This window comes from Hydractinia symbiolongicarpus, chromosome 8 (genome assembly GCF_029227915.1).
Source record: "Hydractinia symbiolongicarpus strain clone_291-10 chromosome 8, HSymV2.1, whole genome shotgun sequence".
Taxonomy (NCBI): Eukaryota; Metazoa; Cnidaria; class Hydrozoa; order Anthoathecata; family Hydractiniidae; genus Hydractinia; species Hydractinia symbiolongicarpus.
Window position 1 is genome coordinate 12,858,922 of NC_079882.1, and position 14,670 is coordinate 12,873,591.

Consider the following 14,670-nt stretch of genomic DNA (forward strand, 5'->3'; position numbering starts at 1 on the left):
ATATCTACAAAATTCCCGATCATGCTAGCATACAGGCTTATAACATGGGTAGACAGTGCTCTAGCTGTTTTCTCCCCCTTTTCCCGGAGTTCTCGCTGTACGTACTCGGTATGGACCTTGTCAATTGTTTCCTCCGGAGCCTTGTCAATGGAGACCTCTGTCTATTTTTTAGGTAGTAAGTGACCCTTGCTTTTGCGTAGGGCCTCTCTTAGCACCTGACGCTTATCGATGGGCTTTTCAATATTTTCATATTCTGCAGAGGCATTTTCAAAGACTTGTGCAATATCAGAAATCCTTTTTATTATACGTCTATATCGACGGGAGCAAAACGCGATCACGGCATAGGGTAGAAGTATAGCGATTAGTGTGCACGCCTCCATTTTATTCCCGGGTGGACGCTAGGCGGTAATGGCCACGGGCAATCTTGTTGCACGATCCGATTGTTATCTGGCCTGTTGAGTGCTAGCTTTTTCACTTCTTGCGTGTATACTTTATGGCCCTTGTTTTGAATTAAAACCTGGCTCTTGTGGACGTCAACGCCCTCTTCCAGACATCGCCGGTAATCGTCGAATGTTATAGATTTTTGGTCACACATCTTTCGACGCCCTTGGCTTTTCTGTCGACGCCCTCTTTTGTAGACTCTTGTATGCATATACCTTGGCCCTTAGGGTGACGAACTCAGTCATGATTTTGCCATTTAGCTCATCCTTTATCGGGCCTACCACCTTCTTTTTCTTGCCTATGGGGAGAGGCCTATTATCATCTGGATTATAGGCACTTCTGTCAAAACGTGCTTCAACATCCTGCGCGATATCCCTATAAAAGTCCTCCGTTCGTATATGGTGCACAAAGCTGCGGTCCGTGGTCCATGTAACAAACTGTATTTTGGAACCATATTTGGGCTGCATATAGTCGTAGTGGAACTCATACATGACTAGCTTCGACATATCCAATATAGCCTAGCCTATATACACTGGCTTATTCATTATAACCTCGGTTTTACCCATTTCAACGCCTACCAGGTTTTTACTAAACCTGCTTCCGCCCTTGAAATTTGGCTTCATTACAAGTTTCGTATACTTTTCCTCGTTTGTGACCAGCTGAATATTGCGGTGATTTCTGATATTTTCCATGGTCTTTCCGAATACGCTTAAATTCACCAGCTTGTAAAAGTCCTTCTCGAACTCGTTTTTGGCGTTTGTTCTCAGCCTCGTGTTGTGATCTATATAACCTTTCAGCCATGCTATCTGGCTAAACCGGATTACCTTGCGTACTTTCTTCAATTCAAGCCCATGTTTTATAGCCTCATGAAGGGTCCTGATATGCACAACATATCTACGATTGTCTTCCAAATTCGGCACCAGTTTCTCTACCCTATGGACCATCGTGCGTTCGGATAGGAACGGCAACTTGTTATGCTTGTCGTGTAGTCCCTCCGGGTAGTCAATATCTACCACTAGGGATATACCCATGCGTATTGTCCTCGAAGAGCTTCTCGATCCGCTTTTCCGTAAAGGCCTCAACGTTCGACACCCATTTGAAGCCATCCGTGGGCAGGTCTTAAAGTATCGCCCAGCCGTATAGATTGTTGGCATCCAGATACTGCAGGTAGGATTATTCGACCTGCTCTTATACCCTTCTCGAACATCAATAGCATGTCGGGGTCCGTAAGGAGCTCTAGCCTGATCTCTGTATGTTTGATTTCTGCTTTTCCATTTCTGCTAAGCCGGGTGCACTTTAAAAGTGTGCAGGATCAAGCTTGTAGTTGTCCAAGCAGACGTCTCGAAATGTCTCGAATACATCAGCTAATGGCAGGACGTCTATGGTTAGGTAGATGTCATGTTAGCTCCCCATGGTGACGTTATCACCCTTTGGGGTAATGAAATTCCATACCTTTTTAGCATAGGTATAGTCATTGTCGTTGATCCCCTTCATGTTCAGCTTGCTGTAGAACGCCTCCTTTGGAGGTAACTCCGACTCTTCGAATAGCTGCCATCCATCCATATACTCATAGGGGTACACGCCTTTTCGAATCATCAGCCTGAAGGTATCATCTGTGTCGATGAACTTTGCCATGGGTTGTACGTTTGCCTTTACCTGGTCACGATGAAGCTGCTTTGTGGTATTTGAGTCGCAATTTTTGCACCAAAACTTTGCCATGTATTCGGCGTCTATGCCCCGGAATTCAAGGCAGGTATCTGCACACTGCTGACACATCATACCTGCAGCGTTTGTACCAATGAGGTTGCTTGCCAATTTGTCTAACGAGGATGCCATGAATCGACAGGAATCTATGAACCTGATTTCCTGCGTGAACGATGTCCTGCGTGTTGTACTTCTCCCCTAATTCCGCATAAAGAGATGAGCATCATACCCTTATAGGTTGTGGAATATCACGGGTATATGACTGGGTATCTTGTATTTGATATTGCAGCTGTTATGCACCTTACCTCTATATTGTCCTGTATAGTAACAATGGGGTCCCTGACTTTACGGTTATTTTCGCAGTCATCGAAGGGCTTTGGGCATATGGCATTTCGATGCCTCATCATGTTCCCTTTTTAGGACCTCTGTTATGGTGGAGACGTTTCACCTCATCCTCCAGATGGTTGACGAACTTCGTCACACCCCTATAGACTTTTAGAGAGTCTGGTACATGCCAATAGGCAAAGGTACTATAGGTACACCAGCCGGATGGTACATGCTTGCTTAGCTTTTTAGTCTTTTTACACCTTGCATCTTCTACCGGTACTATTAGGCTCTCAAAATCTGCATAGATGGCAAAGGGTGCCTTGAATCACTGTTGTCCATCCCTATAATGTAGCCATTTTTGGCCTCTGCTGGAATTGTGATCTTGACTGCCTCGTGATCTTTGCAGTAGCTATGATGCTTGTCCCTCGAGGCAACTGTGGGAAAGGCCTTGAGGCAGTTCAGGCAAAAGTGCATTTTTGCTGTATTTTTTGAGGTCTCGATACCCAGGAGTCGCGATAGGGTTTTAACAGCCGTTTAGTGAGTCTTTTTGTCATCCCTAAGTAGCAGTAGATTCACCTGCTTCCCACGTCCACAATGGTGTGATCGTCTCAGGATATTGATCTTCTTTCCAGTCACATACAGGACATTTACCGCAATGCCCGGGTTATTCTCTTCAAAATTGTATGTGCTCTTAGTGCTTGTAGGGAACTCTATACCCTGCCAATTGTAGTGGTCTACGTAGGGTCTCAGTTTGGTGATTTTTTTGTGGATCTCTTTCAATCTCCTCACGATGTAGGCCAGCGATGATGCCCACTTGAAACACACCACATCATCATTTTCACATCATCATTTTCGGGTTAATAATGGCCTTCTTTGAGGCTATCCACTTAGGTGCTTGTATATACGACGAACCTCTAGTTAGTCTCAATTTGTGGAAGTCTACGTCGAGGTGTAGGATTCGACTGATCGTAAACCCACTTTGGGGCTGTGCTGGGTTTTCAACATGTGTTTTAACCAGGGAAAACATCATATCCAGCATGTCATCTACGTCGTTACCCTGGAAGACTGACGTCATGTTGCTAGTGAAAACCTTATTCACCTCAATATACTCCTCATCGTTGGCCTCCTCCAGGTTCGTCGTCTTCTTCTTCTTCCACATGATCCATAAGAATATCCGTACCTTTGCCGACCCCATATCTTTTACCTGCCCTTCAACCAATGTTTGGGCCGCACCATTCCTATATACCCGTCTACATCGGCCTCTCCTATACCAGGAATGCGAAAATTTCGGAATGTCCTGCTATGGGCATGCTTATGTTCTTGAGGTCTGAAATCTTGCCCCGGCTGTTCATATAGATAGTCTTCCTCAGCCTTTTTTTCCACCTCGTCATGTAGTGTAGGTTTTGTGTTGGCTGTCCCGTTATATAGATTCATCATCGTACGTTTGATTATAAAATCCCTTTATTCCATCCCTTGCAACAAAACGATTTTTCGACAGCTCCTGTTTCTCAAAGACCTCCCTCTCAGATGGAGGCAATACCCAGTTATGCCACTCCCTGATTTTACCCCCAGTAGTTGGTCGGACCTTCGCCATCTCCTGTCTCTCAAAGATATCCATATCCCCCGGTACTATAGGCTTAGCTGGTTGTTTGGGAGGCCTCCAAGCATACTGCGGTACGTCCTTCGTTGGTTTAACTGGAAACCTTTTAGGTGGTCTGGGGGCGTGTTGTGGTAAATTCTCCAATAGGGCAACCGATTCAGCCTTGCATAGCTTATAATACCCGGTTAAACCACGGCTTTTCGCAATTTCACGTAATTGTTTCACGGTGTATGTAGTCATTTCTTTATTGTATGTATTTTTACTTTGTCGGAATATTTCATAACGGTCAAAAATACTAACGTAGTTATTCCCCTCTATACTGCGCATGCGTTTATTATCAGGGAATTCCCCCTGCGCTAGAATTTTTGGACTCCTATTTGTATGATTTTTGATGACGTCACTACCTATTAGGGATGCTGGATGCTGGATGATAGTCACTTTACATGGCTAGGCATGGCGTGGTATTAGATGGTACTGGATATTCGGGGACTGCACTAGAACATACATTTTATATTCTTAAGCTAGAGAATTTCAGCGTTTTTTAATTCGACACAGCTACAAATTCTAATATGCGACAATTATTGTGGAATTAGAACTTTATCCCACTTAACAACTGCCCCTTAATAAGCATATTCTTTAGAACAAGTTAAGAACATTTCAGACTTTGTGTCTTTCAGAATATATCAATGATATAATTACTCATTTAGCTATTTCTCCAGGAACGTTGGTAGAGATTTTTTAGACTTCAAAATGTGAACACGTGCAAGGTTTTTGCATAGTTCAGTGTTCTTAAAAAATAAATGCATTTTGGCTGCAGACAATATGCCTTTTCAGAATGAGCGCAGCCATATTTAATTTTTCCGCGAGTGGTGCAAGTTGGGCTTTGAACCCTCCGTTCTCTGTAGCAAAACCTACAAAAACGTGCCAAAATATAGTGTCTCTTTTAGAAATTTACATTTTACCTTGGGATGTTTTTTCTTATTCTTATTTATCAGTGTCTTATTTTAAGCTTCTCAGGTCTTGTTTTATAGCAAAAGTATTTAAAGTTCTCGAAAATTGGCGAAGTATTTCAAAATGCAAAGTCTAAAATAGAGATAGAGAAATGTATGTTCTGGCACATTGCGCACATTGCGCACACGTGTACACGTGTAGTCAAACACAACAAATTAATTGCCTTGCTGGAGAAACAATTCAAAACCCAGGAAATGTATAACAAAGCTATTGAGAAAAATATTAATATATTGGAGTATGTGCCAGACTGGTTCAAGACGCGAAACATGTGTAGTAGTAGCTCCGTTGAGCCTGAACTACTCGAGGCCTACTACCTGTGATTTTTCTCACCCTTTCCATGTTTTTAAATGTTGTGGCTTCTGTATGCTGGATTTTAAGCCGCAAAAATTTGTTGTGCGGCGCGTCAACATTGAATTTGGGAAGGGGTTTATAACATGTGTGTTTCCAAAAATTAACTAATATCATGTCTGGGATTGTAGCTTGTGTTATTTCTTAAAAATGTTTGCATTGCGGAATTAAATATAGTCAATAATGTGTTATTATAATATAAAAAGCTATTGTTTACGAAAAAGATATTATCATTCAGACATACCCCTAATATACCTTATTATACAAAGTGCTCTCCACCACAATAAGTCATCATATTTCATTATCTCTTTATACAATTGACCAAGATTAAAGTAGTTGCATTCACGTGTCTGAGTTAAAATAATTTGGTGTTGATACTTTTTAGTATTTGTTTACCTTGATGCTATTAAACGGATGAATTACGCAAGTGGTTCTTATCAGAGGTATAGGTAAACGGGCGGGAGTGAAGAAGTAGTTATTTCTGCACGACATCATAACTGTTTTGTGTAGTTATAATTTGTAACGTTGAATTGTTGAAGTGATATTGATCACAGTACATATGAGCATGGCAGAACTAATTTGGTCGTATTTATATTGTCAATCTTTCGAAAAAAAAACTCTAACGGAATAAATGTTGTCATGATTTATCCCTCAAAGATCAATAAAGTGGGAGTCTAGAGTCGATTTGTAATGTTTTTATTGTCTAAAATTAAATATATAGTGAAGATATGTAAATAAAATGTATATTTGACGTTGTCAAAATATAATATGGTATTGTTTCGTTGTTGCGTGGTCGTCGAGTATCACAAACTTGATCGAATAATTCTATAATTTTGTAAGTATGTAATATTGTAAACTCTTCTTATAGAATACTGATAAAAATTCTAAAGATGGCAACTACAAAGGGACCAGCAATGGTCAAATTCTCCCAAGTCAAGACAATGGAACTCCCGGAAGTGACGAACAATCAAGGGGCAAAAGCGTGGATGAAAACAATCTTGCACTCTAATGTCCCTGGTAAACAAATGCAAGCAGGTGTTTTCCAGCTAGACCCAGGTTCGCCTTTCACCTACACATATTGCTACGAAGGTGTTGTACTGGTTATAAATGGCCAGTTCACAGCTAAGCATGTTGGAAAGGAAACGTACAACTTAAGCGTCAGTGACACCATGTATATTCAAGCTGGTACAAAAATTGAATATTCCACCAACACCGTAAATAGTCGTTTTTATTTCGTTATTCAACCACCGCAAGCGGAGGAGTGTGCACGTGTCCATGCAGGATTGGCTGAAAACCCTGCACCGACGGTGATAACCGGCTTACCTACTGTTGAGGATACGCCGCCTCTACCGAATGACTTTAAAGCAAATGCTTACCTCAAGGACATGCATTCTTCCACTGTGGCTGGCAAGGAAATGACCAGTGGCGTGTACAGGTGTTTGAAGGGACCTTACCACGATTACCTGTACGATTATGAGGAATTCAAATACATTTTTGAAGGTCAGCTGAACCTTAAAGATGGTACTGGGCAGCATGTTGAGGTTGAAGCCGGAGATTTAATGTACTTCCCCGATGGTACATTTGTTAATTTCGGAACTCCCGAGCATGGAATGGGATTTTTTGTGGGGCAGAGAGAAGGCGGTAGTGCTTAATTTTCATGTATTTTTACTTTATTATAAATTTAAGGATTTTATACAATGAATTGATTTGTGGTTTAACATTAACAAAAAAGGCGAATATGAAAATATTGAAAAAAACATTCTGTCGTACTTGGGTCGATAAAGGAAAATATATCTTAATAAGGTGTTGTTATGTTTATTTTTTTAATTTACGTTCTTTCTTTAAATAAGAGTATATAGGTAAATGTAGGTACACTTTGTGTTTCTTCGAATATATGACTAGCTTGCATTTTTTTGTAATATTTCTCTTCTTTGTATAACCCACGCCATGTGAGGGAAATTGAGGGAAATTCCGTCCGTCCGAAAGCTGCGACAAGTACTGGAGGAAATAGAGAAATTGTTGATAACAACGAATTTCAGGGAGGGGCCTTAAATTTGTTTTGAAATTTCCTAAAGCAAAAACTTTCGCAAAAAAGGGCCGAAAACGCAAAAAACGTGAAAGTTTCTACCCACGAAAGTTTCTGCCCTTTATAGTTTTTCTTTTTCCAGCTTTTGATTTAGAAATAGTGAACGTTCCCTCCTTATAAGCGCCTTCTTTTAAACGTTCAAATTTCTAGCGCCTGGATTGAATATTTGGTCTTTATTGCAAGCCTACAAAATCCACAATCGCAAAAGGTTTAGGTGTTGGTACAGGCAAAAAAGTTTAGAAGATCATTATTTGTATGAATTAACAATATAAATTAATTTTCTCAGTATTTTCCACAATTTATACCAGTCGTTAATGCAATTTTATGGTACAAAAAATAGTTTTTATAGCTATTTATCACACGGTTTTGTAAGTCTTAGAATACATAAGTCTCAAAGTCTCTTCTTAACAGCCTCGGGTTACCAGCATGAGTGCAACAACTAATAACGCCATCTTTTTCCCAAAGTCAAGATTTCCACAGAATTTCATTGAGTATTTGTAACTCGTTTGATTTGTTCGTACGATAGAAAGAAGACAATTGCCCACGAACTAAATCTTGTGAAGGCTGGTATAACGCTATAAGAAAATTATATCGTAAAGCATATACGAAATAAGAAGGTCAAATAAAAACATTGGTTTGTTTTTAGTGATTCGCATGAAAGATTCAACACATAAGCTTTTAACAATACTAGTCGTTAGCTCGTCCGGCTCACAGCTAACATACATTTTGTAAGTCCGTGTAAAAATTCCACTAGTTCACCTGTCCTTTAAATTTCACTGGACTTCGTAGCCAGTGGAAAATTTACAGAAATCATTAAAATATGTCGTATTTGCTATTGCAAACAAAAATATTTTCTGAATTCTTTTAACACGAAATCGACCCGTGTAAGAAGCTGTGACAGAGAAAATACGAGTATTAAGAAGAGGCTCCCTACAGTCCTATTCTTATGCAGACCGGAGCGTAATTTTCTTCTCAATTTATTTAATTTATCCTTAGGTTAAATTTTTGAGAAAGGCTGCAGACTATTTGTTACGCCCAAAAATAATCCAGTAAATATAAAACATACAACGTCGTTTCCCGTTCTTGATTTCGCTTTGTAATAACGGCTCAGGGGCCTAGAGACCTTGGGGACGAGAATGATAAAGCATAACATATACAACCACTCACCCTTTGTAGAAAGCGGTTAGTCCATTTTGTCGAAATATGCTTGCTGCACAATAAAACGGCGTTTTATATGAACCAGCTTGTGAATTCATAAATCGCGTTTTTACTACGTCAATGGGTGATGTTACGAGAACCGACACGAAACTCGCTCCAAGTGCGGAAACTAAATGTAATGGGACTTTATCCTCCATCAATTGTTTGTAGAGTATATAAGATTTAAATACGTCGTAAGCGACAATTTCTGTGCAATTAACAACACTCAGTCGAACTATGTTCGTACTAACTCCTCTCCATAATCCTCGTATGCTTTCAGTGCGAGCGATAGTTTTATAAGCATCGAAAGTGCTCTTATAACGTTGTTTATTTCCAGCTACTTGGAAACGAATTTTGACAACCTCTGCCGGTTGAAACATCAAGACTGCCGCTGAAGCCGTGGTTAAACTTGCTAGGATTTTTACTAGCACTTTTGGTTTGCCTTCGCTTGTATCTCCATAAAGTTTTCGAACGGAGTCGTATAACCCTATACGTATTCCACAAAAACATACTTGCCTGTGTATTCCAGCAGTTAAGCCCTTGTACATACTTCGTGGCCCTTCTTCCTTTGCAATTGTTATCATCGTGTGTATCATGCCTCGATATTTTAGCTGTTTACTTCCCTTTGTGTTTGTGTTCTCACCTTGCATCTAGTAAAGGCATTTTTAATTAGTTAATACTAGTAATCACACACCCATTACACGCACACAATAAATAACCTCGTTTACCCTCCGCGCATCCGCTTTAAAAAAACATTATTCGGGGTCAAAATTAATCACTAAAAACTTTGTTACTAATTATGATCCCTTCCCGCTCCTTGAACTAAAAAACTTGTGCCCATGTCTCTGTTATGTTTAGTACGCACTTTTACATTAAAATCATCTTACCTGTAGCCTTACTTTAGCTGTATCAATCGGTATTGTTACTATTTCTGCCATAGACGCTGACAAACTCGCTGCTACCATTTTTGTAAAAGTACTGGACGGCCTATACAGTGGTGGTGGCTCCATTGTTATTGTTTTCTGAGTCGAAGTTGTTGATGCTACCTGTGGTGTTGAAGCCATTTTGATCAATTTAAGTTTTCTGTTATTGAAAAAATACGAGATGAAATTTCATCGACTGCGAAGTATTATTTTCCTATAAAGTCTAAAGTACAATCAGACTACTGATGAAGCTTCTCTCCCAGGGCTCCCATTTCTTAAGATAACACACACCAATCGTATCAGCGACAACAAGCAATTATCTATTGAGAATTTCAAATATATATTTATGTAATTAAGTCTTTGATTATATTTACATGTGATTTTGTTCTCACAGATTAAATATTATGCTGGGGTACAGAGTACAATTACAAAAACTATTTCATCCAAAGTCCAACATTGCTTTTATTAGTAATATTTTATATCCATGGCAATAGTGAACACACTTTGTTGGCTAAGCGAGACAAAGAAACAGGAACGAGGTTGTCAAATAACAATTTTAATAGTTTTCTCAATCGAAAGCACAGTAGTAATTAGCAGAAAGTTTCAGTGGGGAGTCCCTTAACTTTTGTCAAAAAGTCTATGTGTTAATACATCCTAGTATAAAGTTAATATGTAATCACAACAGAGATAAATAATAATTCTTATTCACAGAAAACGATTATTTCGTTCTGCATTGCTCATTTCTAGAAATTATTCGTGACAGCGATGTTTCACGGTTGTTTTTGCTTTATTTAAGATCGCTATATGAGCTCAGAGCTAAATTTAGATAATATTGAAGAGATAATTCACAGTATATTTATTTGTCTGAACAAAATTTCGCCATTAAAAGAAACTTTATTTCGGGAATTCGTTTTAAACTCGGATTTCTAATGCAAATGTTTACATGCAAACCGAAGTCAGCTGACCAGAACGAAGCACAACTCTTTGATCATCGGAAATTATAGCAACCATTATCCTGTGACAGATGATTAACCAACAAAATAATAACAACACTCTGACATGTATTTTTCATTGAAATCAAACTTAACATCGCACAGAGAACTCAACAAAATTTGCAAATATTCTTTTTATTATAACCACAGTCGTCACCGTGAAAATATTCACGGTTTTTCCCGTCGCAAATATACAGGGCATCACTATTTCAGCGATTTAATTACCATTATTGGTGACGATGACGTAACACGTGTTCGGCCTTGCTCGCTTAAATATATTTCCATTTTATTCATTTTAAGTATTTTAATTTTAAGTACAATATAAGAAAAAGCTTAACCACTTACCAAAGAAACTTTATTGTATGTACTAGATCTTTGTATCTATAAGTTCTCTACCATACTTTTTAATAGTAGCATTTATATAGTCAGGGCTTTTTACACTAATACGTAGGACGCATCATACGTATTAATTAACGGAACTTTCCAAATTAGGTAAATAGAAAGGTGTGTTTAACCTGTCATTCATGACGATGCAGTTTTATAGCGTTCTTACACGAAACTTTGCATTCCTTGGCTACGCACAGTTTCCTGTCTTTTTTACGCATCCGTTAGCGATAAATTTGTTCAGGAAAGAATGTAACAAAATTAGCTAATATGCGACATTTTTATAGAACTTTTTTTATCAGTACCACGAATTTGGTTTTGAAAAATATTAGAAAAATTGTCTCTGTGAAAATTAGGAACATAGGGTCCAGATAAGCAAGTCCCCATGGAACATGCATATATAAAGTGCAATAGTCATGACAAAAATGTTTTTAGGATGTAGGAGCTAATTAGTAATAATAATCATCACAACTGCTGCTTATGCATTGTAAATGATGTGCCAACATCTAATTACGAGTACAACATGTAATCCACGTCATAATTAATTATGACTTCTTATGACTGTGCAAAAATAAACAGAGGAAGGATTTTGTCATGCTTTTGAATTCGTCAGATATCTTATTTATATTTTGTTATATTTCTCTGTTTGGTATAAGGCTCCATTTTGGGGCATAGTTAAACAATGGAGATAGTAATATCTCTATATGGTTAAACATGCTGTCAAAGAAGACGTAAAAGACTCATAATTTTAAACAAATGGCCCGGTGTCACCGTAAAAATATACTCTCCTAAAATTTTACTCCACAGTAATAATTTACTAGGAAATAAGTACTATATATATATATATATATATATATATATATATATATATATATATATATATATATATATATATATATATATATATATATATATATATATATATATATATATATATATATATATATATATATATATATATATATATATATATATATATATATATATATATATATATATATATATATATATATATATATATATATATATATATATATATATATATATATATATATATATATATATATATATATATATATATATATATATATATATATATATTATTTTTATGTTTTGTTTTCAAGAAAAAACTACATTAATTTTGCTACTTAAAGTTTCATGCTTCTTAGCAATCTTCAGGCAAATGATACAAATTATAATTATAATTATATATATATATATATATTATATGCAACTAAACTTGACTTTAGAATAATCATTTCAACATCATTTGATAATCTTTTTTCTCACGATAACTACAACCTTACAACGAAAAACTGTAATAAAATGAATAGGAAATAAATTTAACAAATACAAAAAGTACAATCGGTTTTGAGTTTAGAAACAAAAAGATTATAGTTAACAAATCACGAGAGAAAAACTTTTGAAGAATGATAAATAGAGAAGTGCACATTTCGAAGACGGAAATTAAAAGAAAGTCAAATTGAAGTAGAAATACATTGTGCTTCTATGACATATCTACTGTTGCAACGAGCGCGACAGTTCTCCAACCTCGTCCCCACAGGTCTCCAGAGAGACATCATGTTTTACTATAGCAAAAGTCTCTAATCCGTGTCATTTAAAATTGTTTGAACGTCACATAGAAATAAAATAATGTACATTTATTTTCAAATAGTTTTAAAATGTTGTGAGTAGACATTTAAATAAATCCTGTTTTCCTCCCAAGGGTCTCTTAGCTCTTGAGTCGTTCTTTTAAAAATTAAAACTTAGACTAAAACTAATTCTAAAATTGTAGCGACGAAAGAAAGTGGTGAATGATTTTAATAACATGCGGTGAACACAATGTCTTACCTTACAATCAATCTCGTTACCAGGACTTTTTTTTGTCATCGAGGTAATTAGTGCTCTAATAATGATCTGATTTCGAGGAAAATTCTCTTGTTGTGCTGCGTCTATCGTGTTAATACCACCTGTGGGCAACCATAACAACGATTGGGTGTCAGCACAGCATACTGTTAAATTTACTTGTTATTACAATTCAAATTATTAGTTCCTTTTATAGCTCGAGTAAAAAGTTGTAGTGAGGAGTGGCGCTATGTTTGTTATTAGCTTGCCACTTTATGTATGCATTACAGAGTTGCATACCGCCTAAGTCTGGGCACTAGCGAAGCGCTCTTAGGAACAAATTTGATACCCCTACAGAGTGTAATGCATTTGCTAGGGAAAACTTCTGCTAAAATCAACAGCAAAATGTCTTCTCTTGCCTCTCTGCACAATTCAATAATTTAAATTTTTATAGATTGGCATGGACCATGTCAATATACCACAAAGAGGGCTAACAACACCATTTAAACGTGTTATTTAAAGGTAAAACGTCAGTTAAAAGCAAAAAAATTAGCTGAAGAAATATCAGGCAGAATTTTGCATTTCGACCTCTTTTTGCAGCACTTACCAGAATAGCTATGAAAAAGTGACTACGAAATTTATTTGGGCTATTAAGACAAAAGAAAACGAGCTAAAAATTTATTCCCACAAAGCGCTTCGCTAGTGCTCAAACCTGCGCGGTATGAAACTCAGTAATACTCTTGTATTTTATCTAATCTAAAAAGACCTAATTTACAGGACCTGGATTAACAAATTAATACATCGTGCTTTGGGGTAATATTTTAGTGATTCTTTCCAAAACAAAACAAAACAGTCTTTGTGATTATCCTGTGTGTCGCAGAGTCTTTTAAATAAGAAAACAAGGTATAAGAACACAGAATGTTTTAGGGAAAAAATTTAGAACAACTTAAAAACATAAATTTTGACTTTAAGAAAATTAATCAGAAAAAATAGGTTACTCTATTATTTCCTACAACTCGAAAATACACGTTTTTTTATAAGAGCTAAGCTTATAAGAACATCAGGCATCAGAGGTCCAAAATTTAGAACATGTTAAGAACATTAAGGCTTTGTCAACATAAAGAAGTGACTTCTGCTTCAAACTCCAATAATCGTAAAATGAGAGAACAATTAAGAACAATTTAAGAATATTTCGAGTCTTCAAATTGCAAAAGTTCAGAATATTTTTAGATATAGATGAACGTATTTTCGGCTTTTTAAAAGTTTAGTGTTATAAAAATTACCTTGATTGTTTGAATACTGAGTCTTCTACGGATGAATATCGTACGAGAATATTTTTTATGATTTTGTTCCATATTAACTACTTATCAATATTTATCATTTTTTAATAAGATTTGTAGCTATTTTTCGATTATTTAATTATTAACGTTCCACAAATCACCATGACTTGTTCACTGCATTCAGTTTTATTATCCTGCACTAATGAGTTTTTCACACTGTGCTGCAGACGAGGTTGCACTAACGTGTGAGTCAATTATTTGTTCGAGAAGGCGTGCGTTGTCCCCAAAATCTCTTTAATAATAGCCGTCGTCTGTCTTTCTGTCCGCGAAAGATGCGTCCTGTAACGAAAACACGAAATGCGATATATAAAGAACGAACGACCCGTGGATTTTTTCGCGGGTTAACGACTAGTAGTAGCGAATTGGCGATAAACAACGGAGAAAATCTTATTATTTACTACATACATTTTAAACATCAAAAAACAAATCTCTCCCTTCGTCACGTCTAGTTGTCAATTTCTTTGTCAGTTTC

At 36.9% G+C, this 14,670-nt stretch overlaps 1 protein-coding gene across 4 annotated transcripts; it reads right to left on the minus strand.

Annotated features, from left to right (window-relative positions):
- Positions 1-7,752: 7,752 nt before the first annotated feature.
- On the minus strand, positions 7,753-14,477 carry LOC130654056 (putative mitochondrial transporter UCP3). Of its 4 annotated transcripts, XM_057456572.1 has the most exons (5): positions 14,142-14,477; positions 12,865-12,983; positions 9,602-9,957; positions 8,685-9,364; positions 7,753-8,092 (listed from the first exon to the last, which is right to left on the minus strand). In XM_057456572.1, the coding sequence occupies exons 3-5, from the start codon at positions 9,776-9,778 to the stop codon at positions 8,002-8,004; spliced, it is 948 nt and encodes a 315-aa protein (XP_057312555.1). In that variant the 5' UTR covers positions 9,779-9,957; positions 12,865-12,983; positions 14,142-14,477; the 3' UTR covers positions 7,753-8,001. The 4 variants fall into 4 exon arrangements, with proteins under 4 accessions (XP_057312555.1, XP_057312557.1, XP_057312556.1 ...); XM_057456574.1 differs by lacking the exon at positions 12,865-12,983 and having other exon boundaries at positions 9,602-9,797; XM_057456573.1 differs by lacking the exon at positions 12,865-12,983.
- Positions 14,478-14,670: the final 193 nt, after the last annotated feature.